Raw genomic sequence first — 26,102 nt, 5'->3', positions numbered from 1 at the left:
ATACCTGGTACAAGTGCTAATAGCATCAACTGGCACATACAACAAATTCGGGCCATCAAACGCTCGCGCTCGTGCACAGGCACAACATGGACGCAACTCGTACCCGGAACACCTACTAGAGCGTTCTAATCATGTTGTACCAGAAACACCTGACCACATATATGTACATGGTACAAGTGCCAATAGCATCTACAGCAACAGACGTCAAATTCGGGCCCTCAAACGCCCACGGACGCTCCCGGGAAAATCATGACCGCAACTCGTACTCGGAACACCTACTAGCTCGTTCTAATCGTGTTGTACCAGGAACACCTCACCGGGCATATGTACCTGATACAAGTGTTAATAGCATCTATAGTGACAGAGAGCAAATTCGGACCCTCAAACGCTCGCGGCCGCGTCCGGCCACAGCACAGCCGCAACTCGGACCCAGAACACCTACTGCACGCGTTTTAATCATGTTGTGCCAGGAACACATGACCAGGCATATGTACCTGGTACAAGTGCCAATAGCATCAACATCCATAGACAGCAATTTCAGGCCCTCAAACGCTCGCGGACGATCCCGGGCACAAGACGACCACAACTCGTACCAGGAACACCTACTGGCGTGTTGTAATCATGTTGTACCAAGAACACCTGACCGGGCATATGTACCTGATACAAGTGCTAATAGCATCTACAACCATAGAAAGCAAATTCGGGCCCTCAGACGCTCGCAGACGCGCCCGGGCACAATATGACCGCAACCCGTACCCGGGACATTTACTGGCGCGTTCTAATCATGTTGTACCAGGAGCACATGAACGATCATATGTACGTGATACAAGTGATAATAGCATCTACAACCACGAACAAAAAATTTGGGGCCTCAAACGCCTAGGACACACTCAGGCATAACATGGCCGCAACTCGTACCCGGAACACCTACTGCGCGTTCTAATCATGTTGTACTAGAAACACCTAACTGGACGTATGTACCTGGTACAAGTGTTAATGGTTGTAACAGGTCCATGTATGGTTGTGTCCGCTTATCCAGGAGTTCGGCCCATTTGTCCTCAAACTCGGAAACACAAAGGACCTCATTTATGAGTCTGTGGAATTCTTCTTTGAATAAACTCTTCTTGCTGTAGACACCTCCGAGATGTTCTTTAGCACACTTGATCACATGCCATTTACACCAACGGTGTCTTGTATTTGGAAGTACATTTCTTATTGCACCTTTCATCGCTCTACACTGATCTGCACATGCATATATAATCAGTCAACTCAATAGATCCAACGAATTTCACAGCAAACATATTAAGATGAAATACAACATTATGGTAATATCCATGCGGCATCAACCTGTTAGGATGGTGACCGGATGTTTCCGATTCATAACTTCAACAAAATTTCCGAAAGCCCACTCGAATCCAGCTACTGTTTCCTCGCGCATGAGCACACCTCCAAAAATGGTTGACTGGTAGTGATTGTTCACGCCAACAAAAATACCAGACGGCATATTATAAAGATTGGTTTTGTATGTTGTGTCGAAAGTGACCACGTCACCAAAGTACATATAATCCTGTTTATTCTTCCCAGTACACCATAAGATGAACTTAGGGGAACCCTCATGATCGATTTCTAAAAAAACTGACAGGCTTGGATCCACACGCTTCATTTCATCTAGCAATTTTACAGTTTTTTCCATGTCGTCAGATATCGCATCCTGAGCAATCCGAGAGCATAGATACCTTAAAGATTGCTTACGGAACGGTGCACCAGCCTGATCACCATGTGTTGCATTTAGTATGTTGTGCACCTTGCTGAGACTGATATTGTTCTCTCTCAAATCCTTGATGAAGTTCATAAGTACAGGGTTGATCTCACTGTGTAAATGCCATTCCCTTGTCTCCTCTCGATTTCCAGACAGATGATGGTTATGCTCATTACTGAAGATGCTAACGCACCAACCATGGTCTTCTGTACGAAGAAGCCTCATCCTTGCCTTGCATTGAGTTTTACATGATACAGAATTCTCCTTCTATGGTTTGCCCTACACTTTTGCATTTGATGGAATTATTGTGAGAGATGAAACATATATAAAAAAACGTTGACAAAAAATCAGTACAGTGACGGTGTAAATAGTAACCTGGCATTGACACACAATTTCATGCATTAGCTGGTATCGTCCATCTCCCCATCTAGACTTGCCGTGTCGAATACCAAAACCATTCTCCCAAGCAAACAAATTGTACTGCTCATACGCTTACTGACAGGAGTCGAATGATGACCCCACAATAGGGGCAAATGTATCAGGAGCATGTTTACCTTCAGAGTTTAGCAGACATCTTTCAATAGATGTGAACTTGCTTGGCATTGCCCTTGCTGTGAGCCTGTCACCCGTTTGATTCCTGTATGTATGACTACCAAACTAGTCAATACGTGTGGCATCACTTCAATTCACATTATTCATAATGCAGTCTGTATATTAGCCATGAAAAACACGATTATTAATGTTCTTGTTACTATCTATTTTAGCACATAAAACCGGTTTCTTCTTTTGAAAGCATGCACCCAAAAATGACACTAAATAACTCAAAATTACTGAGAATGTAAATAACATACTATGACTGAACCATTACATGGAAAGAAAAAGGACATTGCACTACTATAAATTGAAGTCTGAGTAAATCAAATCAGGAGCAATGGCATTGAACCAAGCAAACCTCGGGCATCGTTTTCCAAACACAAGGAATTGGTTGCAAGGATTCACTGAAATGCCTACTACAACACTATTTCTCAAGTTTAACATAGTCCTGCTTCGCTTCTGAATATTGTTTAGAAACAAGAAAATCATATGTGCTCTTGTTCATTCAGAACACATTTACTCCACCATGTGTCTGAATGCTAAATAATCCAGACACAAAACTGCAATCCAGCATTTTTATCATGAGGACTTTGTGAATGATGTTCTCATAAATCGAGAATCAACGTCTGAAATTAGATACAGCTGAACTTATGAATTACCTACGTTTCCATCCACAAGCTGGTGGGTATTGACAAGAGTTCGTCCTGTCCTGCCGGGTCGCCGCTGCATCGGATGTATGAACATCGCCCGAAATCGTAACAAAAGAACCACCATCCACCACTTTCGATCTGTATTTCATGGTCCGTTTAAGTTTTCGATGTCAGAAGACTCGATGTATCAGTACAAGGGCGACGAACTAACCTGGGTGTTGATTGCAGATCCAGGCCGGCGGCTATAGATGCGAAAAAATCAATCCCATGAGCCGCGAATTGATATCCTTCCGCTTCAATTGCAGTGCCGGGCCCGTCGCCTGCCTCGCGGACATACCGTTCCGCATCCTCGACGTGGGAGTCCATAGATTGAAATGCAATCCGCCGGGGAAGATGGAAGGTGAACCAGAAGGGCACGGGGAGTTGAGAATGGGGATCACTACTGTACGGCGCAGGATGGGGAAGACGGAGTTGAGTGGATTCAAGACGACACGTCTAGTCGCTCGTTTGAAAGAATGGCCGACACATATATCTCCCTCCGAATACTCTGCCAGGCAGACATGTCGTATCAACTGCGATTTTTCTTTACTAGTAGGTGGGTGCAGGTGTCAGGTGTGTAGCAGCACGGCTGTACTAGGCATAGTTTATTTCGGTGCTGTCGAACATCCCGCGCCTAATCAAGAAGCAGACCTGGTATTATATTGATTCGTTTCTCAGCCTGGTATTATATTGATTCGTTTCTCAGCTTGGCACACATCTCAACGCACCAGAGATGGACGAACGGTCCAGATAACCGGGTGTCTAGGCACCCGGGATCTAAAAGTCCGTTCTCATGAGAAAATGGAGGAGGACTAAACAAAGAAAGGGAGAACAGCCCCAAGACTAACGAAAGTGAATGAAATAAAAAAGAGGGAATGATTGCTCAAAAGGACTCTGATGAAACAGCGACTGGGGACTAAGAATATACTTTTCTTCGGTGACTAACATGGTAAAAAGAAACACTGAAAAAACTGAGAAGAGAGACATTGATTATTCAGAATAACACCAAAGAAGAAAGAAAGATAAATGAATACTAACAACGTAATTTTCATCAATGAATATGAAGACTGATTGAAGAATGAATTAACACACAAGCAAATGAGCAAGTGTATATAAACATGACTCAAGAGATTCTTAGTGTGAAATTGGGTAGTAGGAAGGGCAAGGAAGGTTGGCATATAATGGACAGAAAACTGAAGAAACAAATGGACATGCAGTTTCAATGCTAAGTGTGCTTCTGAATCTAAATACTAAAGGCTAGTTTCATATGTGGATAAATGATAATGAAGAACTATATGACAGGAAATAAATAAATTAAGTTGATGATAAACAAAGTTGCAGGGAAACTACATATGGTTGCGTGCTCGATTGTTGGCAGAACCCCAACATACACTACGAAACGCAATCCACCACAAATTCTTCAGAACTGAATGAGCAAATTCCCTCTAATCTCGCCTCCGATCTATGGCAGAAGTGTAGATATCCCTCATCAAATCTTCCTTCTTCCAAACTACCAAACAAATGAAGGGTAAATAGACTGAACCGCCAAATACTAAACTGCTAAGAATGGCACTCACAAATGATGATCCAGCCTGAAAAATCAGCATTGGCGAACAAACACGACATCAAAGCAACAAACTAATTTCTTCAATGTGGTTACGAAAATAATTAATTAGTCTTGGAGCATTATCCAGTATGACACACTCCTTTACAAAATAAAACCCAGTATGACAAACACAAACTGCGCAAAATGAAATTGGGGATGAGAATCAAAAGAGGGATAACGGATCTTACAGTTGGGAAACCACTTTAGCAGCATCCTTCATCTATCTCCCCCTCGGCCAGGCTCCATCTCCCCACTGCCACAACACGTAAATGTGTAGATAGCATTTAGGCAGAAAAATAAAGACAGACGGATTGGGAGAAAACATGAAGGACATGAGCACACATAATGTTGACGGAGGGAGAGGAAGAATAAGCGTCGGTCACCGCCCAGTGATGGGTGCCTGAGGTCGCTGGCGCCTCCGGCCGTACGCTGCAGTGGCCACCATCCTGGACTCAGGCGGAGATGAATTGAGGACACGAGCTCACATCAATTTGGCAGAGGGAAAAGAAAAGAAGAAGCTCAGGTCGCCGTCGGGGACGGGCCCAACGGGTGAAGGCTGATGGCGAGCACCTCCCCGTTCCCCCCTTTCTTCTATCTCCTGCCGTTCCAGCGCAGCACGCCTCCCTCCTCTCAGCGCTCACCGCTGTTCATGCATGGACTCCAGCAAGCCCCTGCCGCTCACGTGCACATCCATCTCAGCCTTAATTTGCAGCTACACGTGGACGAATATGACGTGAACGGTCTCCACTCCGAATGTTTTTTTTTTTGAGTAAATCTCGACTCGGAACGTGTGAGGTGCGCGAGCCTATGGGCCTTCCAACCGGAGTCGAATTCTTCAGGCCGGGCCTTCAAAAGGGGGGCTGACCCAGGTATCCTCTTCACCGCAACACGAACGCAAACTAGCGCTCGACATCCAATCCAACGAGAGTAGTAATCCACGAGAGACGCAGCAAGTCGAGCAAAGAGAGTTGAAGGCGATGGCGAGCGCGGCGACGTTGAAGAAGGCGGCGAACCGGCTGGTGGTGGAGGAGGCCGCCACCAACGACGATAACTCCGTGTGCACCCTCCACCCTGACACCATGGAGAAGCTCTCCATATTCAAAGGCGACATCGTGCTGCTCAAGGGCAAGCGCCGCCACAACACGGTCTGCATGGCACTGCCCGACGACACCTGCGAGGAGCACAAGCTGAGGATCAACAAGGTGGCCCGCTCCAACCTGCGCGTGCGCATCGCCGATGTCGTGTCCGTGCACCTGTGCCACGATGCCGAATTCGGCAGACGCGTGCACATCCTTCCCTTGGATGACACCGTCGAGGGCATCGCGGGGAACCTCTTCGACGTCTACCTCAAGCCCTACTTCGTGGACGCCTACCGCCCGCTCCACAAGGGCGACCTCTTCCTGGTGCGTGGCGGCATGCGGAGCGTCGAGTTCAAGGTCATGGAGATCGACCCCGCGGTGGAGTACTGCATCGTGGCGCCCGACACGGAGATCTTCTGCGAGGGCGAGCCGGTAAAGCGGGAGGACGAGGAGAGGCTTGACGACATCGGCTACGACGACGTGGGTGGCATGGGAAAACCGCTGACTCTGATGAGGGAGCTTGTCGAGCTGCCACTCAGGCATCCGCAGATCTTCAAGAGCATTGGCGTGAAGCCGCCTAAGGGCATCCTCCTGTACGGCCCTCCCGTGTCCGGCAAGACGCTGATCGCCCGCGCGGTCGCCAACAAGAACGGGGCCTTCTTCTTCCTCATCAACGGCCCAGAGATAATGTCCAAGATGGCCGGAGAGAGCGAGAGCAACCTGAGGAAGGCCTTCGAGGAGGCCGAGAAGAACACGCCCTCCATCATCTTCATTGACGAGATCGACTCCATTGCTCCGAACAGGGAGAAGACTCACGGCGAGGTCGAGAGGCGCATCGTCTCCCAGCTGCTGACTCTAATGGACGGCATGAAGGCCCGCGCGCACGTCATCGTAATGGGCGCCACGAACCATCCCAACAGCATCGACCCTGCCTTGAGGCGCTTCGGGAGGTTCGATCGCGAGATCGACATCGGCGTGCCAGACGAGGTCGGGCGTCTCGAAGTGCTCCGCATCCACACCAAAAACATGAAGCTGGACGAGGACGTCAACCTTGAGGTGGTTGCCAAGGATACGCACGGCTACGTCGGCGCCGACTTGGCCGCGCTCTGCACCGAGGCGGCGCTGCAGTGCATCAGGGAGAAGATGGACGTCATCGACTTAGAGGACGACACCATCGACGCCGAGATCTTGAACTCCATGGCCGTCACCAATGACCACCTTAAGACGGCTCTCGTCGGCACGAACCCGTCTGCGCTACGTGAGACCGTCGTGGAGGTGCCGAATGTCAGCTGGACCGATATCGACGGCCTCGACGGCGTCAAGAGGGAGCTGCAAGAAACCGTCCAGTACCCGGTCGAGCACCCGGAGAAATTCGAGAAGTTCGGCATGTCGCCGTCCAAGGGCGTCCTGTTCTACGGGCCACCAGGCTGCGACAAGACCTTGCTCGCGAAGGCTATCGCCAACGAGTGCCAGGCCAACTTCATCAGCATCAAGGGGCCAGAGCTGCTCACCATGTGGTTCGGCGAGAGCAAGGCCAACGTGCGCGAGATCTTCGACAAGGCACGTCAGTCTGCGCCGTGCGTGCTGTTTTTCGATGAGCTCGACTCCATTGCTACCCAAAGGGGTGGCAGAGTGGGCGATGCCGGCAGCGCGGCGGACAGGGTCCTGAACCAGCTCATCTACATCCCCTTGCCGGACGAGGCCTCGCGGCACCAGATCTTCAAGGCCTGCCTCAGGAAGTCTCCAGTGGCCAAGGACGTCGACCTCGGAGCGCTCGCAAGGTTCACCTCCGGCTTCAGCGGCGCCGACATCACAGAGATCTGCTAGAGGGCGTGCAAGTACGCCATCAGGGAGGACATTGAGAAGGACATGGAGAGGCAGAGGATGGGGAAAGACACCATGGAGGTGGACGGCGGGCTGGAAGACGAGGTGGCTGAGATAAAGGTGGCTCACTTCAAGGAGTCGATGAAGTACGCGAGGCGGAGTGTAAGCGACGCCGCCATCAGGAAGTAACAGGCCTTTGCGCAGACGCTGCAACAGTCTAGGGGGTTCGGCACTGAGTTTCGCTTTCCGGCGCAGCCACAGGCGGCAGAAGCTGCCGTCGACACCTCCGCAGCAGCTGATGGGGATGAAGACGATCTGTACAAGTGATCCAGTAACCATTGTTAGAACATGAAGTAGGAGTACCTGAATATTATAGACTATGTTTTTGTTCTGTTTTCTCTCGTCGATCACTTCTGTCCATGCATATAACTAGCAAACATGTCCGTGCGTTGTAACGGGAGAATAAAACACATGCTTCTAGCATAATAAACATGACTTATGTCCATGATATCTATTTTGACATACCGCCTCATTCATGTTATTGCTTATCCTCATTCCCGCCTTCATCAACTATGATTGTGGTGTCCATCTGATCACATTGCGTCCGTACGCGGCCAATCCCATGGTGACGATCTTGGCCACCGCCTAAACCCTAAACCCACTCACACTTGCCACTGAACCACACCATCACAAAGTGAATTTCTAATAGTTTTAAAACTAATCGGTGAGCTGGACGTGACGTCCGCCCTTCCCGTTGCAACCTACACCTAGTCACACACTATCCCTCCTACGCCCATGCACTTTAAAAAAGTATATTAGTTTTCAAAATGCATCGATATTCTTTAAAAAAATATAATCTTTTTAAATCACATGGACTTCTTACAAGAGAATGGATATTTTTAATTACGATTTTTTTAAATCACATGGACTTCTTAAAAGAGGATGTATATTTTTTAATTACGATTTTTTAAGCATGTGAACACTTTTTAGAATAACAGAAACGTTTTCTTGCAGAAAAGGGTGAACAATTTTAAAATTATATGAATATTAGTTTAACACGTGACAACTTTTCTTAAAACTTCGCAAAATAAATTAAAATGCACGAATGATTTCTAATAATTACACATCATTTTTCAGAAGGCAAAAACATTTTAAATATTAATTTCTGATCGTACTATTTCCTTTTTGTCCCTAGCAAGAACGGAGTTTATTCTTTCCTTCTCCGTCATGAGAGTTTTAATCTTTCTCTTAATTCCATTCCTTCCAGCCTGATACTATTCCTCCTAATTTCTTTCCTTTCTTAAGGACACACCATATTACTATTCTATTAATTGCTCCTTTCTGGTTTATTATGCACTGTATGAACCGGGATCAGTTGGAGACAATTTATTCTATATGTTACTTTACTGGATGTGCAAGCATATATGTTTTCGTCTCGTGTGCCCTAACATGTGTATAGATGTTAGTGTAACATTATCTAATTCTTCTCCATGTATGTATGGTGTTTTTTTAGTAGCCAGTCATTATGAGTTCATGAGGGACATCAACAGAGGAAAGTGAAGTGAAGTGGTTAGGGTTTCGTTCGGCGAGCGGATGGGAAGGAATATATAAAGGGTTGGGTGAGACAGCGTGGGTCAGGTCTGACGTGGAGGACGCGCCCGGGCACCCCCATATCCAGCCCATATTTAGGCTATATGAGGGTGCCGGTCGGCCCGGGCGTTTAAGACCCAGGCGCCCGTCTGAGTCGAATTTTCGTGACCCAACCGTCTTGAGACGGATTGAAGATGTTTGGCTGTAAATGCTCTAACACTTTCGCGTGATGGACTCGAAGATTTTTATCGGTGCGTGAAGGATCCAAAGTATTAATTTCGCAAAGGAAAAAGATCCAAACTACAAAAAGCAGGAATTGTTTTCTTTAAATGGCAAAAAGAAAAAAAAAAACAGAAATTGTGACATGTGTGCACGCTAGTCTAAAGATAAAGCTAGCCACACACGCGTTAGCTGGTCTAGAAGAAACTAGCAGCCGCGTCGGTAGCGCTCCTTGGACTTGTCGCTCGCAATCCTCGGTTTCTCTTCCGTGATGGCAGTTGTCCACAACCGGACCTCCCCTGGGTCACGCCGCCCCTGCCGCCTACACCCACTGCCGCGCCGCACGCCGCCGGATCTCCACCCCCACCCTCCCCACTCCACTGGATCCCCGCACGCCGCACCACCCCCGGCCATGGGCGCTGGCTACCCGCCTCCCCCTCCCCCAGCTCCCCCGGATCCCCGCACCACCCGGCCATGGCGATGGCTGCTCCCCTCGCCGGGAATCCCCGCTCCTCCGACCATGAAGGGCTCCTCTAGCTCCGGCCGTGCGCTCCAGCACCGACAGCCACGCTCGTACTCGTGTAATTCAACTGCGACCCCACCATCGGATGGGCGGCCATGGCATGCCAACATGCCGTCCCGGCGGAAGTCCTTTCCTCTGTATCTTGACCCCGGACCTTTTTTTCTGTATCTTCAAATTGGCTCTCTCCCCTCTCTTTTTTGGATTTCACGCTTCTCTTTCCTCTTCAACTGTTCGTGACCTTCCTCCCAGGTCTACTTCCGCATTTTTGGTTGGTGAAGCATGCCATCGTTCTTCGTTTCAATCCAAATCAGACATGGGTCGGTCTCGCGCGCGAGCACGGCAGCCCCTGAGCAACATTTCGATGCTCGCACTTCCTAGGAACCAGGAGCCCCACGACCGCTTCCCTTTCTTCAGCTCGCTGCCGAGCGTCTCCAGCCAAGACGTGACGTCGGTGAGCCCTCCCCTTCTTCCTCCATCTCTCTTCTCTATCCCGTTCTTTTCTCTAAGAGCTCTCTCTGTCTTCTATTTTTCTGCAAAGAGATGGCCATGGCCGCCCGATGCCGGAGCGCCGCCGGCCAAGGACCCACCGGCATCCAGACCCCCTCCACGCCATCTCCATCTCGCCGGAGACCTGCACCAAGTCCCATCCAGCGCCTTCGCCACCCTTCGCCCCCCGCCCCGTAGCTCTGCAGCCCGAGCGCTTAACCGACTTGTGCCTGAAGCAGAGGAGAGGAGCTCCCTGCCACGAGCCTCTCCGGCGCTGGCAAACCAGCAGGCTGACCCCGCCTCCTACCTTTTTTTCCGCCGCGACGCATCACCCCTTCGCTGTCTCCTACGGCGTGGACGCCGACGGCAAGCGGCGGCCGGTACCCGGCGGTGGAGAACGCGGTGAAGCAGTTTAATTAAGGATCGCGGGTAGGATTGTAACTAATGCAGGGTTGTTTTTGTAAAAACGAAGCGTTTTCTGATATCTTTACCTAATAATAAAAATAAAGCAAATTGGGTTCCTTTCGTCCGTCACGGCATTTTTCAGAAAAATGTCCCTTTGTTTCAGAAAATTCAACCCGCCGTCCGGATTTAAGTCACATCCAAACCGTTATTTTACATTTTTCGAAACCCCCCTGATGTTTTAGGTAATTCATCCGCGGATCATATTTAAGTCAAACAAATGCTTTTTAAAACCATCCATATCTTTTAAACCGTAACTTCGATTTAAACATGTTATATATGAAATTTGATTAGAAAAATATGTAGATTATGCATATGAGATTATTTTTATCTGTTAAGTATTTTTAAATATTATTTTGGAATATATTTGAGTCAAACCAAATGATTTTCTAAATTATCTGTATCTTTTAAACCGTAACTTCGATTTTAACATATTATATATGAAATTTTATTAGAAAAATGTGTGGAATCTAAATATGATGTTAATTTTACCTGTTAAATATTTTTAAAATATTGTTATGGAAGCAAACTTATAATTTATAGCGCAAGATCCTTTTTTATACCGACGGCGATCCAGATTGCAAATAAACAGCCCACTATAACCATATAGGGAAAAGAAAATATCGATAACTACACATGCATACCTCTGAAAGATGTCGCAGGGGAAAACAACAGATTTCTCATCGCGAGAGTGAGAGAAAGCGAGAGAGAGAGGGAGAGGGAGGAGAGAGGGGGAGATAGACGCCTTAGGATTAACCATATTCAACCCACGTTTTTTGTTGTTTTGTGTGAACACGGAGGCCATCGCCGGCGAGGGTGAGAAGGAGGATAAGCGGCAACACAAATATGATGCCTCGCAAAAATAAAGGAGATGAACCTATTGTGGTCTTGAGTGATGGTTGTTGAGTTAAGAGCGTGTGTTATGTTTTCTCTCCCGTTGCAACGCACGGGCTCTTTTGCTAGTACCCACTTAAAATAGGATGGCGGGTTGAATTCTAATAAACGGAGGGACTTTTCTGCAAAAAGGCCTACAACGTACGGGCAGAAACCCAAATTTTATTATTATTATTATTAGGTAAAGATTTTCGTTAGTAAAAATTTATTTACATACATTATATAAATACAGTTGATGAAACAAGAAGCTCTCTGTTGTGCTTTCCATTCATTTGTAGGCAGGAATAAGACTCTGAAAATTAGACTAAGCCGTAAACTGAACCGTTGATTGCACGCAATTAGCACGCTTCTCTCTCAACCCCCCTCTGCTCCTGCACAAGATTCAGAATGTCACTGCATATGTCGGATACGTGAACCTGTAAGAACATGAGTTTCTTATTACTGAACCTGTAAGAACTAGAGTTGAAGGCAAATATTTCCTGCCGGTGCTTAGCAACTTGTGTCTGATACGTATGGCTCCCAACAGACTTAGTTGCAGAGAGACGTTTGTTAGCCAACAATGAGTTGTTTGTACCAGCCTTTTCCTAAGGCCATTGGTTCTACCTAACTGAATGTCATGTCTGCAGAGGCCGTGGTCTGATCCTCTGTATAGGAAAAAAAAACTGAATGTCATGCAGCCCGGCCTTTCACAGTATACCCTTCGGGGCGAGGTCTTTGGACGCTGTCTCCTCGCCTGTGCGGCCCACTGCCGTGATGCTCGGTTAGCCCGGCTTGTCGTCGCAAGCCGGACAAATGGTCGTAGAGGCGAACAAATCTCTCACATGGCTTCCTGCTTTCGGGAAATTAATTTTTGAAAAGAGCATGGTGGATTGGAACTTAAGGCTTAACCTATCAGTTTCATGAAAATGGAATTGGGGGCCTGGTGCTCCTTTTCTCTAAAAAATCTTAAGGCTTAACTGCTTGTCCAAACAAAGTTTGACTTTCATGCTCTTCCTTCTGTCATTGAAATGCTTTAAAGATTCAGTCACGAGTTTCGGAAAATGTGTCATGTAATACATTAACTAGTCGTTCTGCAATGTTGATTCACTGAAAGAAAAGTAAAATAGCAAGAAGGTCAAGAAGTCGTAAATTGCAGATGAGTCTAAATTATTTTGTAATCTTTACTATGTACTACAGCAAACAGTGGCTTTTGTTGTATCATGTTACTTCAGTTCTTACTATATACTACAGCAAACGGTGGCTTTTGGTGTACACTGATATGTGGGATATAGTGTCATCCTAGTTCAGCTATGAACTGGCTGTCTGGTTGGAGTTCATAGAAGAAATTGGTCTATATGTGGCTGTCCTAGATGAAACTTACTATTTTTTCTTATGTCCTGTTAGACTTGCTTGTCTGAGATAACTTGACATTTTGTTCGAGCTCAAGTACTGAACCTAAGCTATGAGAGAGACCTAAGTTCTTCAATTATGTGCCATTTTCAGATATTTTCGTCTTTTGAATATATGAAGTGTCCATGATGGTCTAATGGTAGCTAAGTGGTATAAAAAACATTGCCCAAAAAATGAATGTGCCCAGAAGTTTTTGAAAAAATTCTCAAAAATGAAAAATACCCTTATATTCAGGGGAAGTTTCAAAAAGTTTGACAAACATAAAAAAACTAGAAGGAAAATACACATTCAGGGACATTTTGAGTCAAAATTTGGCCAAAAATTTGAAAGTTTCCAGAAAATTTTGACGCAGTTCTAAAAAATGAACACTCCCATTATGCTTAATCTAGGAGAATTTCAAAACGTTTTGCCACATAAAAAAACTAGAAGGAAAATACACATTCAGGAGCATTTCGTGTCAAAATTTGGCCAAAAAAATAAAAGTTTCCAACAAAAATTGAAACAATTCTTTAAAAATGCACAGTATCATTATATTTAATCTGGGAATTTTTCAAAATGTTTTTCCACATAGAAAACAAAATAGAAGGAAACTACACATTCAGGGTCGTTTTGCCAAACGTTTTGGCTTCTTGTTTCTACTTCTTCTTTTTGCATGGACTTCACACTTTTTGTATTTTGCTGCAAAGAAGTAAGAATGGAAAAGGAGGATATGGGATGGGAAGTCGCGGAGAAAACAAAAGCACAGCAAAATCTTCCAATTTTTTCATGATTGTTCTGACTAATGACCACATCAAACACCAATTTTGTGACCAAAATTGTACACTCTAAAAATCAACATCTCACAACAGGAACAACATTGCACTGGTACACAAAAGATGCAAATTGTATTCTGGCAATAATTTGTTCACGACATAACAACTTTCACTTCTACCGACCAACATTCAAACGAATCTACTACCGAGTAAAGCCACCACAGCATACATGACAGGAACAGCACAAACCCCAAACACACAAAATAGTTTCATTCAGTTCGTTTTCTTGTTCTGTTGCTTCTCTTCCTCTGTTCCTTCATCAAACCTATCTCCTTGTCCTTATCAATGATCATCTTCTGCAGCCTCAGGTTATCATCAACAAGCTTCTTCATCAATGTCCTTCCCTACAAAATTCAGTAAATCATGTCAGAGATTTTCAGTGTAAAGTCCTACAAAATTCAGTAAACCATGTTGCAATAACATCATGCGGCCAGCTAAAAAATCTACGGCAGTACTCAGACTTACCTATCCTTGTGCCCGCACGAATCAGACCTATCTATCCCTGTGAATTCTGAGTGAAGGGGGAAATCACTAAGGCCTTGTTTGGTCGTAGGGGAACTAATCCCCAAGTGGAACTATTCCACTAGGGGATTAGGTTGATCCCTGCTTGTCACCCAATCCCCTAGGGATGAATCCTCTCAATTCCACTTAGGCTCTAATTTCATTACCTCACAGGAAGCTGTTTGGACACATACGGTCTAGCTAAATACCAATGTTGCACAACAACAGGTGGAGCAAAAAGGCATCACAGGAGATATATTATCTTGATCAAAATTAATATTTGCCATACATAAATTTCCGAAACCTAAAATATCTATGATCAATACTCCAAAGTACTTCGACAGATATTTGCATTCTTTTTTGGAAGAACTTCAATACATTTATCCAAAACAAAAGCTTTTTTTTTGCGGGTAATAACAAAAGCTAATATGCATCATAGAACGTTATAGCCAAATACAAATTTATATGCCAAACAAAAATATCTCAAACAACAATTATTTATGTCTCCTAGAAATTAGCAGATATGTTCGATTTTCATCCGGCGTGTCACATCATCTCGTCCTAGCTCTTGCATAAAATGTGTAGCAGATCCTAAAATAGTTGAATCTTTATAATGTGCCTTCCTCCTGGGAATAGAACAAGAAAATGGAGGACGCTCAGAACAAAAATGGATCCTCAAATGGATGGTGTTATACAACAAGAAAAATGCATGATCCTAATGGATTTTCAAGAGAGAAAAAAAAATACAATATGGGTTAACTAAAAATGTTCATCGTTCTGGTTGACCATCATCAGAAATAAATACCTCCGCGGTCAGCCTCTCGCCTTCTGCCAGCGCACCCGTGGCTCCCAGTTTTGGCAGGCGGTTATCCAGCTCCTTCCTATCCTCCGGATTGGTACCTCCATCTCGGTGGGATCTGGTTCCTCGACGTTGTTCTGGTTTGACCGGTGGGTGGGGGACTCTCCCCTCGCCGACCGTTTCCCGGAATTATTCTCCATCGCGGTTGACCCTCGGGTCTCTGTCGAGGCGGCCCTTATTGACTTAGGGCGCCTCGCGTTCTGTCGCCCCTTTACCCCCCCCGGAGGTTGCCGTGTGGGATGCCCTCCTCCGGTCTATTGCTCTTCAGCCTTTGGACGTGGGCAACACGCATGACTCCGTCTCTTGGCGGTTGGAGTCCTCTGGACAATTCTCGACCAAGTCCTTATATCTGGCCATTGCACCTTCCTCTGCCCCTGAGCCGTTTAGCCTTATATAGGACATCCGCCTACCGCTGAAGATCCGGATCTTCATGTGGCAGTTTATTCGTGGTCAACTCCCCTCTTGGGGTGGAGGTTCTGAAACGCAGCGGCCCTGGGGATGGGTTGTGCCCCCTCTGTGACACGGCGGAGGACGCCAACCACATCTTCTTCTCCTGCGTTGCGGCTCAGTTCTTGTGGACCTACTTCTGGAAAGTGGTCGGTGGTCGTTGGTGTAACACCAACTTCCCGGACTTATTGGCGGAAATGCACGCCTCCGCTCCTGCCACATTAGGTGGCTATGCATTGGGGTGCTTACCTGGATGCTTTGGACCATCCACAATAAGCTTGTCATTCAATGTACCCCTCTCCGACGTGCGACTGACACGATCTTCAAAATGTGTGGTTACTTGCAGCTTTGGCGGCCGCTTAGCCGCACCAGGACTGGGACGCCATCGACATCCTCCTCGCCGACCTTCGTGCGATGGCCTTCCGAGTGGCGCCTCCTCTTCCGCCTCCACCCCCGGAGCCCGACTAGTCCCGCGGCCTGCTACCTCTTGAGCACTGCGTTGGTTTTCCCTTGAAGAGGAAAGGGTGATGCAGCAAAGTAGCGTAAGTATTTCCCTCAGTTTTTGAGAACCAAGGTATCAATCCAGTAGGAGACTACACACAAGTCGCCTCGTACCTACACAAACAAATAAGAACCTTGCAACCAACGCGATAAAGGGGTTGTCAATCCCTTCACGGCCACTTGCAAAAGTGAGATCTGATAGAGATAATAAGATAAATATTTTTGGTATTTTTTATGATATAGATTGAATGTAAAGAATGCAAATTAAAATAGATTGGAAACTTATATGATGGAAAATAGACCCCGGGGGCCATAGGTTTCACTAGTGGCTTATCTCAAGATAGCATAAGTATTACGGTGGGTGAACAAATTACTGTCGAGCAATTGATAGAAAAGTGCATAATTATGAGAATATCTAGGCATGATCATGTATATAGGCATCACGTCCGCGACAAGTAGACCGAAACGATTCTGCATCTACTACTATTACTCCACACATCGACCGCTATCCAGCATGCATCTAGAGTATTAAGTTCATAAGAACAGAGTAACGCATTAAGCAAGATGACATGATGTAGAGGGATAAACTCAAGCAATATGATATAAACCCCATCTTTTTATCCTCGATGGCAACAATACAATGCGTGCCTTGTTGCCCCTGCTGTCACTGGGAAAGGACACCGCAAAATTGAACCCAAAGCTAAGCACTTCTCCCATTGCAAGAAAGATCAATCTAGTAGGCCAAACCAAACTGATAATTTGAAGAGACTTGCAAAGATAACAAATCATACATAAAAGAATTCAGAGGAGATTCAAATATTGTTCATAGATAATCTTGATCATAAACCCACAATTCATCGGATCTCGACAAACACACTGCAAAAAGAATTACATCGAATAGATCTCCAAGAAGATCGAGGAGAACTTTGTACTGAGATCCAAAGAGAGAGAAGAAGCCATCTAGCTAATAACTATGGACCCGAAGGTCTGTGGTAAACTACTCACACATCATCGGAGAGGCTATGGTGTTGATGTAGAAGCCCTCCGTGATTGATTCCCCCTCCGGCGGAGCGCCGGAAAAGGCCCCAAGATGGGATCGCACGGGTACAGAAGGTTGCGGCAGTGGAAATAGGGTTTCGTGGTGCTCTCGGATGTTTTCGGGGTATATGAGTATATATAGGCGAAAGAAGTCGGTCAGGGGAGTCACGAGGGGCCCACGAGGGTGGGGGGCGCGCCTACCCCCTGGGCGCACCCTCCTGCCTCATGGCCTCCTCGTTTCTTTCTTGACCTCCACTCCAAGTCTCCTGGATTGCGTTTGTTCCAAAAATAACTCTCCCGAAGGTTTCATTCCGTTTGGATTCCGTTTGATATTCCTTTTCTGCGAAACACTGAAATAGGCAAAAAAACAGCAATTTGCACTGGGCCTTTGGTTAGTAGGTTAGTCACAAAAATAATATAGAAGTGTATAATAAAGCCCATTAAACATCCAAAACAGATAATATAATAGCATGGAACAATAAAAAATTATAGATACGTTGGAGACGTATCAAGCATCCCCAAGCTCAATTCCTGCTCGTCCTCGAGTAGGTAAATGATAAAAATAGAATCTTTGATGTGGAATGCTACCTAGCATAATTCTCTATATAATTTTCTTTATTGTGGCATGAATGTTCAGATCCGAAAGATTCAAGATAAAAGATTAATATTGACATAAAAATAATAATACTTCAAGCATACTAACAAAGCAAGCATGTCTTCTCAAAATAACATGGCCAAAGAAAGTTATACCTACAAAATCATATAGTCTGGCTATGCTCTATCTTCATCACACAAAGTATTTAATCATGCACAACCCCGATGACAAGCCAAGCAATTGTTTCATACTTTTGATGTTCTCAAACTTTTTCAATCTTCACGCAATACATGAGCGTGAGCCATGGACATAGCACTATATGTGGAATAGAAGGGTGGTTGTGGAGAAGACAAAAAGGAGAAGATAGTCTCACATCAACTAGGCGTATCAACGGGTTATGGAGATTCCCATCAATAGATATCAATGTGAGTGAGTAGGGATTGCCATGCAACGGATGCACTAGAGCTATAAATGTATGAAAGCTCAACAAAAGAAGACCTAGGGCATTTTGAGGAAGCCCATCATTGGAATATACAAGCCAAGTTCTATAATGAAAGATTTCCACTAGTATATGAAAGTGACAACATAGGAGACTCTCTATCATGAAGATCATGGTGCTACTTTGAAGCACAAGTGTGGTAAAAGGATAGTAACATTGTCCCTTCTCTCTTTTTCTCTGATTTTTTTATTTGGGCCTTTTTCTCTTTTTTATGACCTCTTTTTTTCTTTTCTTTTTTTCGTCCGGAGTCTCATCCCGACTTGTGGGGGAATCATAGTCTCCATCATCCTTTCCTCACTTGGGACAATGCTCTAATAATGATGATCATCACACTTTTATTTACTTACAACTCAATACTTAGAACAGAATATGACTCTACGCGAATGCCTCCGGCGGTGTACCGGGATATGCAATGAATCAAGAGTGACATGTATGAAAGAATTAATAAGCCGGCTTTGCCACAAATACGATGTCAACTACATGATCATGCAAAGCAATATGACAATGATGGAGCGTGCCATAATAAATGGAACGGTGGTAAGTTGCATGGCAATATATCTCAGAATGGCTATGGAAATGCCATAATAGGTAGGTATGGTGGCTGTTTTGAGGAAGGTATATGGTGGGTGTATGATACCGGCGAAAGGTGTGCGGTATTAGAGAGGCTAGCAATGGTGGAAGGGTGAGAGTGCGTTTAATCCATGGACTCAACATTAGTCATAAAGAACTCACGTATTTATTGCAAAAATCTATCAGTTATCAAAACGAAGTACTATGTACATGCTCCTAGGGAGATAGATTGGTAGGAAAAAAGACCGGACCGCCACTCATAAGGAAGACAATCAATAAATAAATCATGCTCCGACTTCATCACATAACGGTTCACCATACGTGCATGCTACGTGAATCACAAACTTTAGAACAAGTATTTATCAAATTCACAACTACTCAACTAGCATGACTCTAATATCACCATCTTCATATCTCAAAACAATTATCAAGTATCAAACTTCTCATAGTATTCGATGCACTTTATATGATAGTTTTTATTATACCTATCTTGGATGTTCATCATATTAGGACTAATTTTATAGCCAAAGCAAACTACCATGCTGTTCTAAAAGACTCTCAAAATAATATAAGTGAAGCATGAGAGATCAATAATTTCTATAAAATAAAACCACCACAGTGCTCTAAAAAGATATAAGTGAAGCACTAGAGCAAAATTATCTAGCTCAAAAGATTTAAGTGAAGCACATAGAGTATTCTAATAAATTCCGATTCATTTGTGTCTCTCCCAAAAGGTGTGTACATCAAGTATGATTGTGTTAAAATAAAAATCAAAGACTCAAATCATACAAGACGCTCCAACCAAAACACATATCATGTGGTGAATAAAAATATAGCATCAAGTAAAGTTACCGATGGACGAAGACGAAAGAGGGGATGCCTTCCGGGGCATCCCCAAGCTTAGGCTTTTGGTTGTCCTTGAATTTTACCTTGGGGTGCCTCTGGCATCCCCAAGCTTAGGCTCTTGCCACTCCTTATTCCATAATCCATCAAACCTTTACCCAAAACTTGAAAACTTCACAACACGAAACTCAACAGAAAATCTCATGAGCTCCGTTAGCGAAAGAAAACAAACCACCACTTCAAGGTACTGTAATGAACTCATTCTTTATTTATATTGGTGTAACCTACTTTATTCCAACTTCTCTATGGTTCATACCCCCCAATACTAGCCATAGATTCATCAAAATAAGCAAACAACACACGAAAAACAGAATCTGTCAAAAACAGAACAGTCTGTAGTATTCTGTATCAAACGTATACTTCTGGAACTCCAAAAATTCTTAAATAAATTGGTGGACGTGAGTAATTTATCTATTAATCATATGCAAAAAGAATCAACCTAAAATCACTCTCCAGTAAAAAATGGTAGCTAATCTCGTGAGCGCTAAAGTTTCTGTTTTTTTACAGCAAGATCATAAAGACTTCACCCAAGTCTTCCCAAAGGTTCTACTTGGCACAAACACTAATTAAAACATAAAACCACATCTAAACAGAAGCTGGATGAATTATTTGTTACTAAACAGAACCAAAAAGTAAGAAACAAAAATAAAATTGGATTGCCTCCCAACAAGCGCTATCGTTTAACGCCCCTAGCTAGGCATAAAGGCAAGGATAGATCTAGGTATTATCATCTTTGGTATGCAATGGCTCTCATAATAGATTCATAAGGTAATTTAATTTTCTTCCTAGGAAAGTGTTCCATACCTTTCCTTAACGGAAATTGGAATATAATATTTCCTTCTTTCATATCAATAATTGCACCAATCGTTCTAAGGAAAGATCTACCAAGAATAATAGGACATGTAGGATTGCAATCTATATCAAGAACAATTAAATCTACGGGCACATAATTCCTATTTGCAACAATAAGAACATCATTAATTCTTCCCATAGGTTTCTTAATGGTGGAATCCACAAGATGCAAATTTAAAGAACAATCATCAAATTCACGGAAACTTAACGCATCACATAAGGTTTTTGGAATCATGGAAACACTAGCACCCAAATCACATAAAGCATAGCATTCATGATCTTTAATCTTAATTTTAATAGTAGGTTCCCACTCATCATAAAGTTTTCTAGGGATAGAAACTTCTAATTCAAGCTTTTCTTCATAAGATTGCATTAAAGCATCAACGATATGTTTGGTAAAAGCTTTATTTTGACTATAAGCATGAGGAGAATTTAACACGGATTGCAACAAGGAAATACAATATATTAAAGAACAATTATCATAATTGAATTCCTTGAAATCCAAAATAGTGGGTTCATTGCTATGTAAAGTTTTGACCTCTTCAATCCCACTTTTACCAATTTTTGCATCAAAATCTAAAAACTCCGAATCATTGGGACACCTTTTAACTAAAGTTGACTCATCTCCAGTCCAATCATTATCAAGATTCATATTGCAAAACAAAGATTTAATAGGAGACACATCAATCACTTTTAGATCTTCATCCTTATTACCCTCTAGATTTTCCGGTTTGGCGGGCATCTTATTGACTAAGGTGGCCTGCTTATCTGAAATTTGGGCAATTAATTTTTCAAGATGAGCAAACTGAGATTTCAAACCATAAAATTCCTTAGACATATCATCCAGCTCTTTATTCATGTACTTCGTAAAGCCTTTTTGTTCTTTAAGCTCGTTTCTAAAGAAATTATTATGCTCAAATTGCAAAGTCATAAAGCTTCTGACGCCATTTTCAATTTCTTCCAACCTTTTAGGGTGAGGATCAACGTTTTTAGGCAGGGCCATTGGGGCAAACAGGCAACAAGAAGCAAGCGAAGAGAGGCGAACGAAAAAAGAGGGCGAATAAAACGGCAAGGGTGAAGTGGGGGAGAGGAAAACGAGAGGCAAATGACGAATAATGTAATGCGAGGGATAAGAGTTTGTGATGGGTACTTGGTATGTCTTGACTTGACTTAAACTTGGCGTAGATCCCTGATAATCCCCAAGTGCAGGGAATCATCGTAGCAATTCCCAAAGGTGGAAGTGATAAGTATGGAGTGTCGAACCCACAAGGAGCTAAAGGTAAGATCAATATTCTCTCAAGTCCTATCTGCCACTCATACGACTCTACGTACGCCGAACGTTTGCTTCCAACTAGAAACGAGAAATAAAACTACGTTGCGGGTATGAAGAGGATAACTTTGCATGGTATCGGAGAGCTAAAATATAAAAGTAGGTGTTGTTATCATAAAGTTAGAATATATTACTAAATATTATAAATAGCGAGTGTGGAATAATGATGGATCGGTGTGCGGAATTATCCTAGGCAATCGTTAACAAGACCGGTAGTCGTCATTGCAATTTCATATGAGGGAGAGACATAAGCTAACATACTTTCTCTACTTGGATCATATGCACTTACGATTGGAACTCTAGCAAGCATCCGCAACTACTAAAGATCATTAAGGTAAAACCCAACCATAGCATTAAAGCATCAAGTCCTCTTTATTCCCATACGCAACAACCCCCATACTTGGGTTTGTGTTTCAGTCACTCACCAACCCACTATAAGCGAATCATGAACGTATTGCAACACCCTACAGCGGGAATCCGTCACGCTTGCGCGACACGGAGGGCACCATAGGACAGCACCAAAATAAAACATACAACTCGTACCAATCTAGATCATCAATCAACCCAAAGACAAAGGATATCTACTCAAAACATCATAGGATGGCAACATCATTGGATCATAATATGTGGCATAAAGCACCATGTTCAAGTAGGGATTACAGCGGGGTGCGGGAGAGTGGACCTCTTAAAAGAGATGAGGATGGTGATGATGATGGTGATGTTGATGAAGACGATGACAACGGTGATGATTCCCCTCCTCCATGGCCTCCGGTGATGATGGCCCCCTCTGGCAGGGTGCCAGAGAGGGCCTAGATTGATTTCTCGTGGCTACAGAGGCTTGCGGCGGCGGAACTTCCGATCTAGGTTTCTTTCTGGAAGTTTGGGTATATATGAGAGGTGTTGGCGTCGAGAACAAGTCAGGGGGGTCTCCGGGCTGTCCACGAGGCAGGGAGGTGCACCCCCCCCCGGGGGGGGGGGGGGGTGGGTGCGCCCCCACCCTCGTGGGCAGCCCGGGACTCTTCTGGCCCAACTCTTTGACTCCGTGGCCTTCTTCTGGTCCAAAAATAAGCTCCGTCAAGTTTCAGGTCAATTGGACTCCGTTTGGTTTTCCTTTTCTGCGATACTCTAAAACAAGGAGAAAACAGAAACTGGCACTGGGCTCTAGGTTAATAGGTTAGTCCCAAAAATCATATAAAATAGCATATAAATGCATATAAAACATCTAAGATGGATAATATAATAGCATGAATACTTCATAAATTATAGATACGTTGGAGACGTATCAGCATCCCCAAGCTTAATTCCTGCTCGTCCTCGAGTAGGTAAATGATAAAAGAAATAGTTTATGAAGTGTGAATGCTAGCAAGTGCACACGTTTGATCAATGATAATTTCAATCACTTTTTCTAGCATCAATACATGTCATAACAGTAGCTCATCTCGTAAAACTTTTCATGATCAGGTAACAAGCTATTCACATGTTAAAGTATATATCATAAACTTTCTTGAAAACTAACAAACAGTGCTCTTACTCATCAAACAATTGCAATTCATCTTATTTTCAGGAAGGGTCTATGTCAGAGCTTTGATTCAGCAAACTCCACATACTCAACTATCATTTAATCTTTCACAATTGTTAACACTCATGTGATATTTATGGGTTCAAAGTTTTAATCGGACACAGAGAAAGATAGGGGCTTATAGTTTCGCCTCCCAACCTTTTACCTCAAGGGTAATGTCAACAATAATAACTCATGAAAACCTACATTCAAGTAGACATATATATCTGGATCGCTCCAACACAAAGTGCTTGCAAAGGAAAAAGTGTAAAAAGGAAAGGTGATGATCACCATGACTCTTGCATAAGGTAGAAGATAAAAGTAAAAGATAGGCCCTTCGTAGAGGGAAGCAGAGGTTGTCGTGCGCTTTTATGGTTGGATGCACAAAATCTTAATGCAAAAGAACGTCACTTTATATTTCCCCTTGTGATAAAGACCTTTATTATGTAGTCCGTCGATTTTATTACTTCCCTATCACAAGTTTGTATAAATCTTATTTTCTTCGCACTAATAGATCATACATATTTAGAGAGCAATTTTTATTGCATGCACCGATGACAACTTACTTGAAGGATCTTACTCAATCCATAGGTAGGTATGGTGGACTCTCATGGCATAACTAGTTTAAGGGATATTCGGAAGCACAAGTAGTATCTCTACTTGGTGCAAATAATTTGGCTAGCATGAGGGAGAAAGGCAAGCTCAGCATGTTGGATGATCCAAGACAATATACTTTATTTCGGATATAAGAAAACATAACCCATTACGTTGTCTTCCTTGTCCAACATCAACCTTTTAGCATGTCATATTTTAATGAGTGCTCACAATTACAAAAGATGTCCAAGATAGTATATTTATATGTGAAATCTCTCTTCCTTCAATATTCTTTCATGAATAGTTCAAGTGACCAATTCTACGTTTGCTAACTTTTAATAAGTTTACTACCTATACTTATTATGTGTGAAGTCATTACTCCCCATGTTATAAGCATATGAAACGTATATAAATTGAGATTTATGATATTCAATTCATTCAACCATTTACTCATATGATATACGTGAAGCACATGAGTAAATGACAAACTACTCCAAAAAGATATAAGTGAAGAACACTGAGTAGTCAAATAATTAACTAGCTACGGGAGGATTATTTTTCATTCAAAATTTCAGATCCAATGGTTTTATTCAAACAGCAAGTAAAATTGAAAATACGCTCCAAGCAAAACACATATCATGTGATGAATAAAAATATAGCTCCGAGTAAGGTATACCGATAGTTTCGAAGACGAAAGAGGGGATGCCTTCCGGGGCATCCCCAAGCTTAGGCGCTTGAGTCTTCCTTGAATATTACCTTGGGGTGCCTTGGGCATCCCCAATCTTAGGGTCTTTCCACTCCTTATTCTCCCCCATATCGATATCTCACCCAAAGCTTGAAAACTTCAATCACACAAAACTTAACGGAACTTCGTGAGATAGGTTAGTATGATAAAGAGTAAAGCATTCACTTTGGTACTGTCAAAGACAAGGTTCATAATTGTTCTCACACAATGCCTACTGTACCATATCATTTCTATAATTTATATTGAGAAACATAAGCCATAGAAACTAGAAAACAAGCAAACTATGTAATGAAAACAGAATCTGTCAGAAACAGAACAGTCTGTAATGATCTGAACAGCAACCATACTTCTGCTACTCCAAAAATTATGAAATAAATTGGTGGACGTGAGGAATTTGTCTATTAATATTCTTCAAAAATAATCAACTCAAAATCACTCTTATGTTAAAAATGACAGCTAATCTCGTGAGCGCAAAGTTTCTGTTTTTTACAACATTAACTTTCACCTAAGTCTTCCCAAAGGTCTTACTTGGCACTTTATTGAAACAAAAGCTATAGAACATGATTACTACAGTAGCTTAATCATTTAAACACCTAAAAACAGTAAGGGTAAATATTGGGTTGTCTCCCAACAAGCGCTTTTCTTTAGTGCCTTTTAGCTAGGCATGATGATTTCAATGATGCTCACATAAAAGAAAAGAATTGAAACATAAAGAGAGCATCATGAAGAATATGACTAGCACATTTAAATCTAACCCACTTCCTATGCCTAGGTATTTTTTGAGCACATAATTTATAGGAACAAGAATCAACTAGCATAGGAAGGCAAAACAAGCATAACTTCAAAACTTCAAGCACATAGAGAGGAAACTTGATATTATTGCAACTCCTACAAGCATGTATTCCTCCCTCATAATAACTTTCAGTAGCATCATGAATGAATTCAACAATATAACCATCACATAAAGCATTCTTTTCATGATCTACAAGCATAGTATTTTTTCTACTCTCCACATAAGCAAAATTCTTCTCATTCGGAAAAGTGGGAACACTAATTCCTAAAGTTGACACTCTTCCAAACCCACTTTAGATGATAGTATTATTCATACTCCAAAAGATATAAGTGAAGTTCATGGAGCATTCTACAATTAATATAGGCTAACCAATATCCAAGCTTAAAATGTA

At 43.3% G+C, this 26,102-nt stretch overlaps 2 protein-coding genes and 1 pseudogene across 16 annotated transcripts; 2 read left to right on the top strand and 1 right to left on the bottom strand.

Annotated features, from left to right (window-relative positions):
* Nucleotides 1–769: 769 nt before the first annotated feature.
* On the bottom strand, nucleotides 770–5,328 carry LOC109783425 (protein FAR1-RELATED SEQUENCE 5). Of its 14 annotated transcripts, XM_045234711.2 has the most exons (8): nucleotides 5,219–5,296; nucleotides 4,991–5,094; nucleotides 4,837–4,901; nucleotides 3,215–4,552; nucleotides 3,013–3,141; nucleotides 2,135–2,396; nucleotides 1,348–2,043; nucleotides 770–1,242 (listed from the first exon to the last, which is right to left on the bottom strand). In XM_045234711.2, the coding sequence occupies exons 7-8, from the start codon at nucleotides 1,982–1,984 to the stop codon at nucleotides 944–946; spliced, it is 936 nt and encodes a 311-aa protein (XP_045090646.1). In that variant the 5' UTR covers nucleotides 1,985–2,043; nucleotides 2,135–2,396; nucleotides 3,013–3,141; nucleotides 3,215–4,552; nucleotides 4,837–4,901; nucleotides 4,991–5,094; nucleotides 5,219–5,296; the 3' UTR covers nucleotides 770–943. The 14 variants fall into 14 exon arrangements, with proteins under 14 accessions (XP_045090646.1, XP_045090644.1, XP_073366225.1 ...); XM_045234709.2 differs by having other exon boundaries at nucleotides 3,215–4,901; nucleotides 5,219–5,316; XM_073510124.1 differs by having other exon boundaries at nucleotides 1,348–2,038; nucleotides 3,215–4,901; nucleotides 5,219–5,316.
* An 82-nt stretch (nucleotides 5,329–5,410) lies between these two features.
* LOC109783429 (cell division cycle protein 48 homolog pseudogene) lies at nucleotides 5,411–7,878 on the top strand (annotated as a pseudogene).
* Nucleotides 7,879–9,564: 1,686 nt separating this feature from the next.
* LOC109783427 (uncharacterized) lies at nucleotides 9,565–10,898 on the top strand. 2 transcript variants are annotated; one of them, XM_073510117.1, is made up of 3 exons: nucleotides 9,565–10,020; nucleotides 10,133–10,334; nucleotides 10,422–10,898. In XM_073510117.1, the coding sequence occupies exons 1-3, from the start codon at nucleotides 9,632–9,634 to the stop codon at nucleotides 10,773–10,775; spliced, it is 945 nt and encodes a 314-aa protein (XP_073366218.1). In that variant the 5' UTR covers nucleotides 9,565–9,631; the 3' UTR covers nucleotides 10,776–10,898. The 2 variants fall into 2 exon arrangements, with proteins under 2 accessions (XP_073366218.1, XP_073366217.1); XM_073510116.1 differs by having other exon boundaries at nucleotides 9,565–10,047.
* Nucleotides 10,899–26,102: the final 15,204 nt, after the last annotated feature.

Source organism: Aegilops tauschii, chromosome 3 (genome assembly GCF_002575655.3).
Source record: "Aegilops tauschii subsp. strangulata cultivar AL8/78 chromosome 3, Aet v6.0, whole genome shotgun sequence".
NCBI classification, from domain to species: domain Eukaryota; kingdom Viridiplantae; phylum Streptophyta; class Magnoliopsida; order Poales; family Poaceae; genus Aegilops; species Aegilops tauschii.
This window is presented reverse-complemented; position numbering and strand designations above follow the sequence as displayed.

What these genes read in the sequence shown, in the direction of transcription:
- LOC109783425 (XM_020342026.4), bottom strand. Translation starts at nt 1,984, where the DNA reads ATGAGGCTTCTTCGTACAGAAGACCATGGTTGGTGCGTTAGCATCTTC. An exon ending in TCCGGTCACCATCCTAACAG is followed by an intron (nt 1,243 to 1,347) that starts GTTGATGCCGCA and finishes ATGCATGTGCAG; the next exon opens with ATCAGTGTAGAGCGATGAAA.
- LOC109783427 (XM_073510116.1), top strand. Translation starts at nt 9,632, where the DNA reads ATGGCAGTTGTCCACAACCGGACCTCCCCTGGGTCACGCCGCCCCTGC. An exon ending in GACCCCGGACCTTTTTTTCT is followed by an intron (nt 10,048 to 10,132) that starts GTATCTTCAAAT and finishes CCTTCCTCCCAG; the next exon opens with GTCTACTTCCGCATTTTTGG. An exon ending in CCAGCCAAGACGTGACGTCG is followed by an intron (nt 10,335 to 10,421) that starts GTGAGCCCTCCC and finishes TTTTCTGCAAAG; the next exon opens with AGATGGCCATGGCCGCCCGA.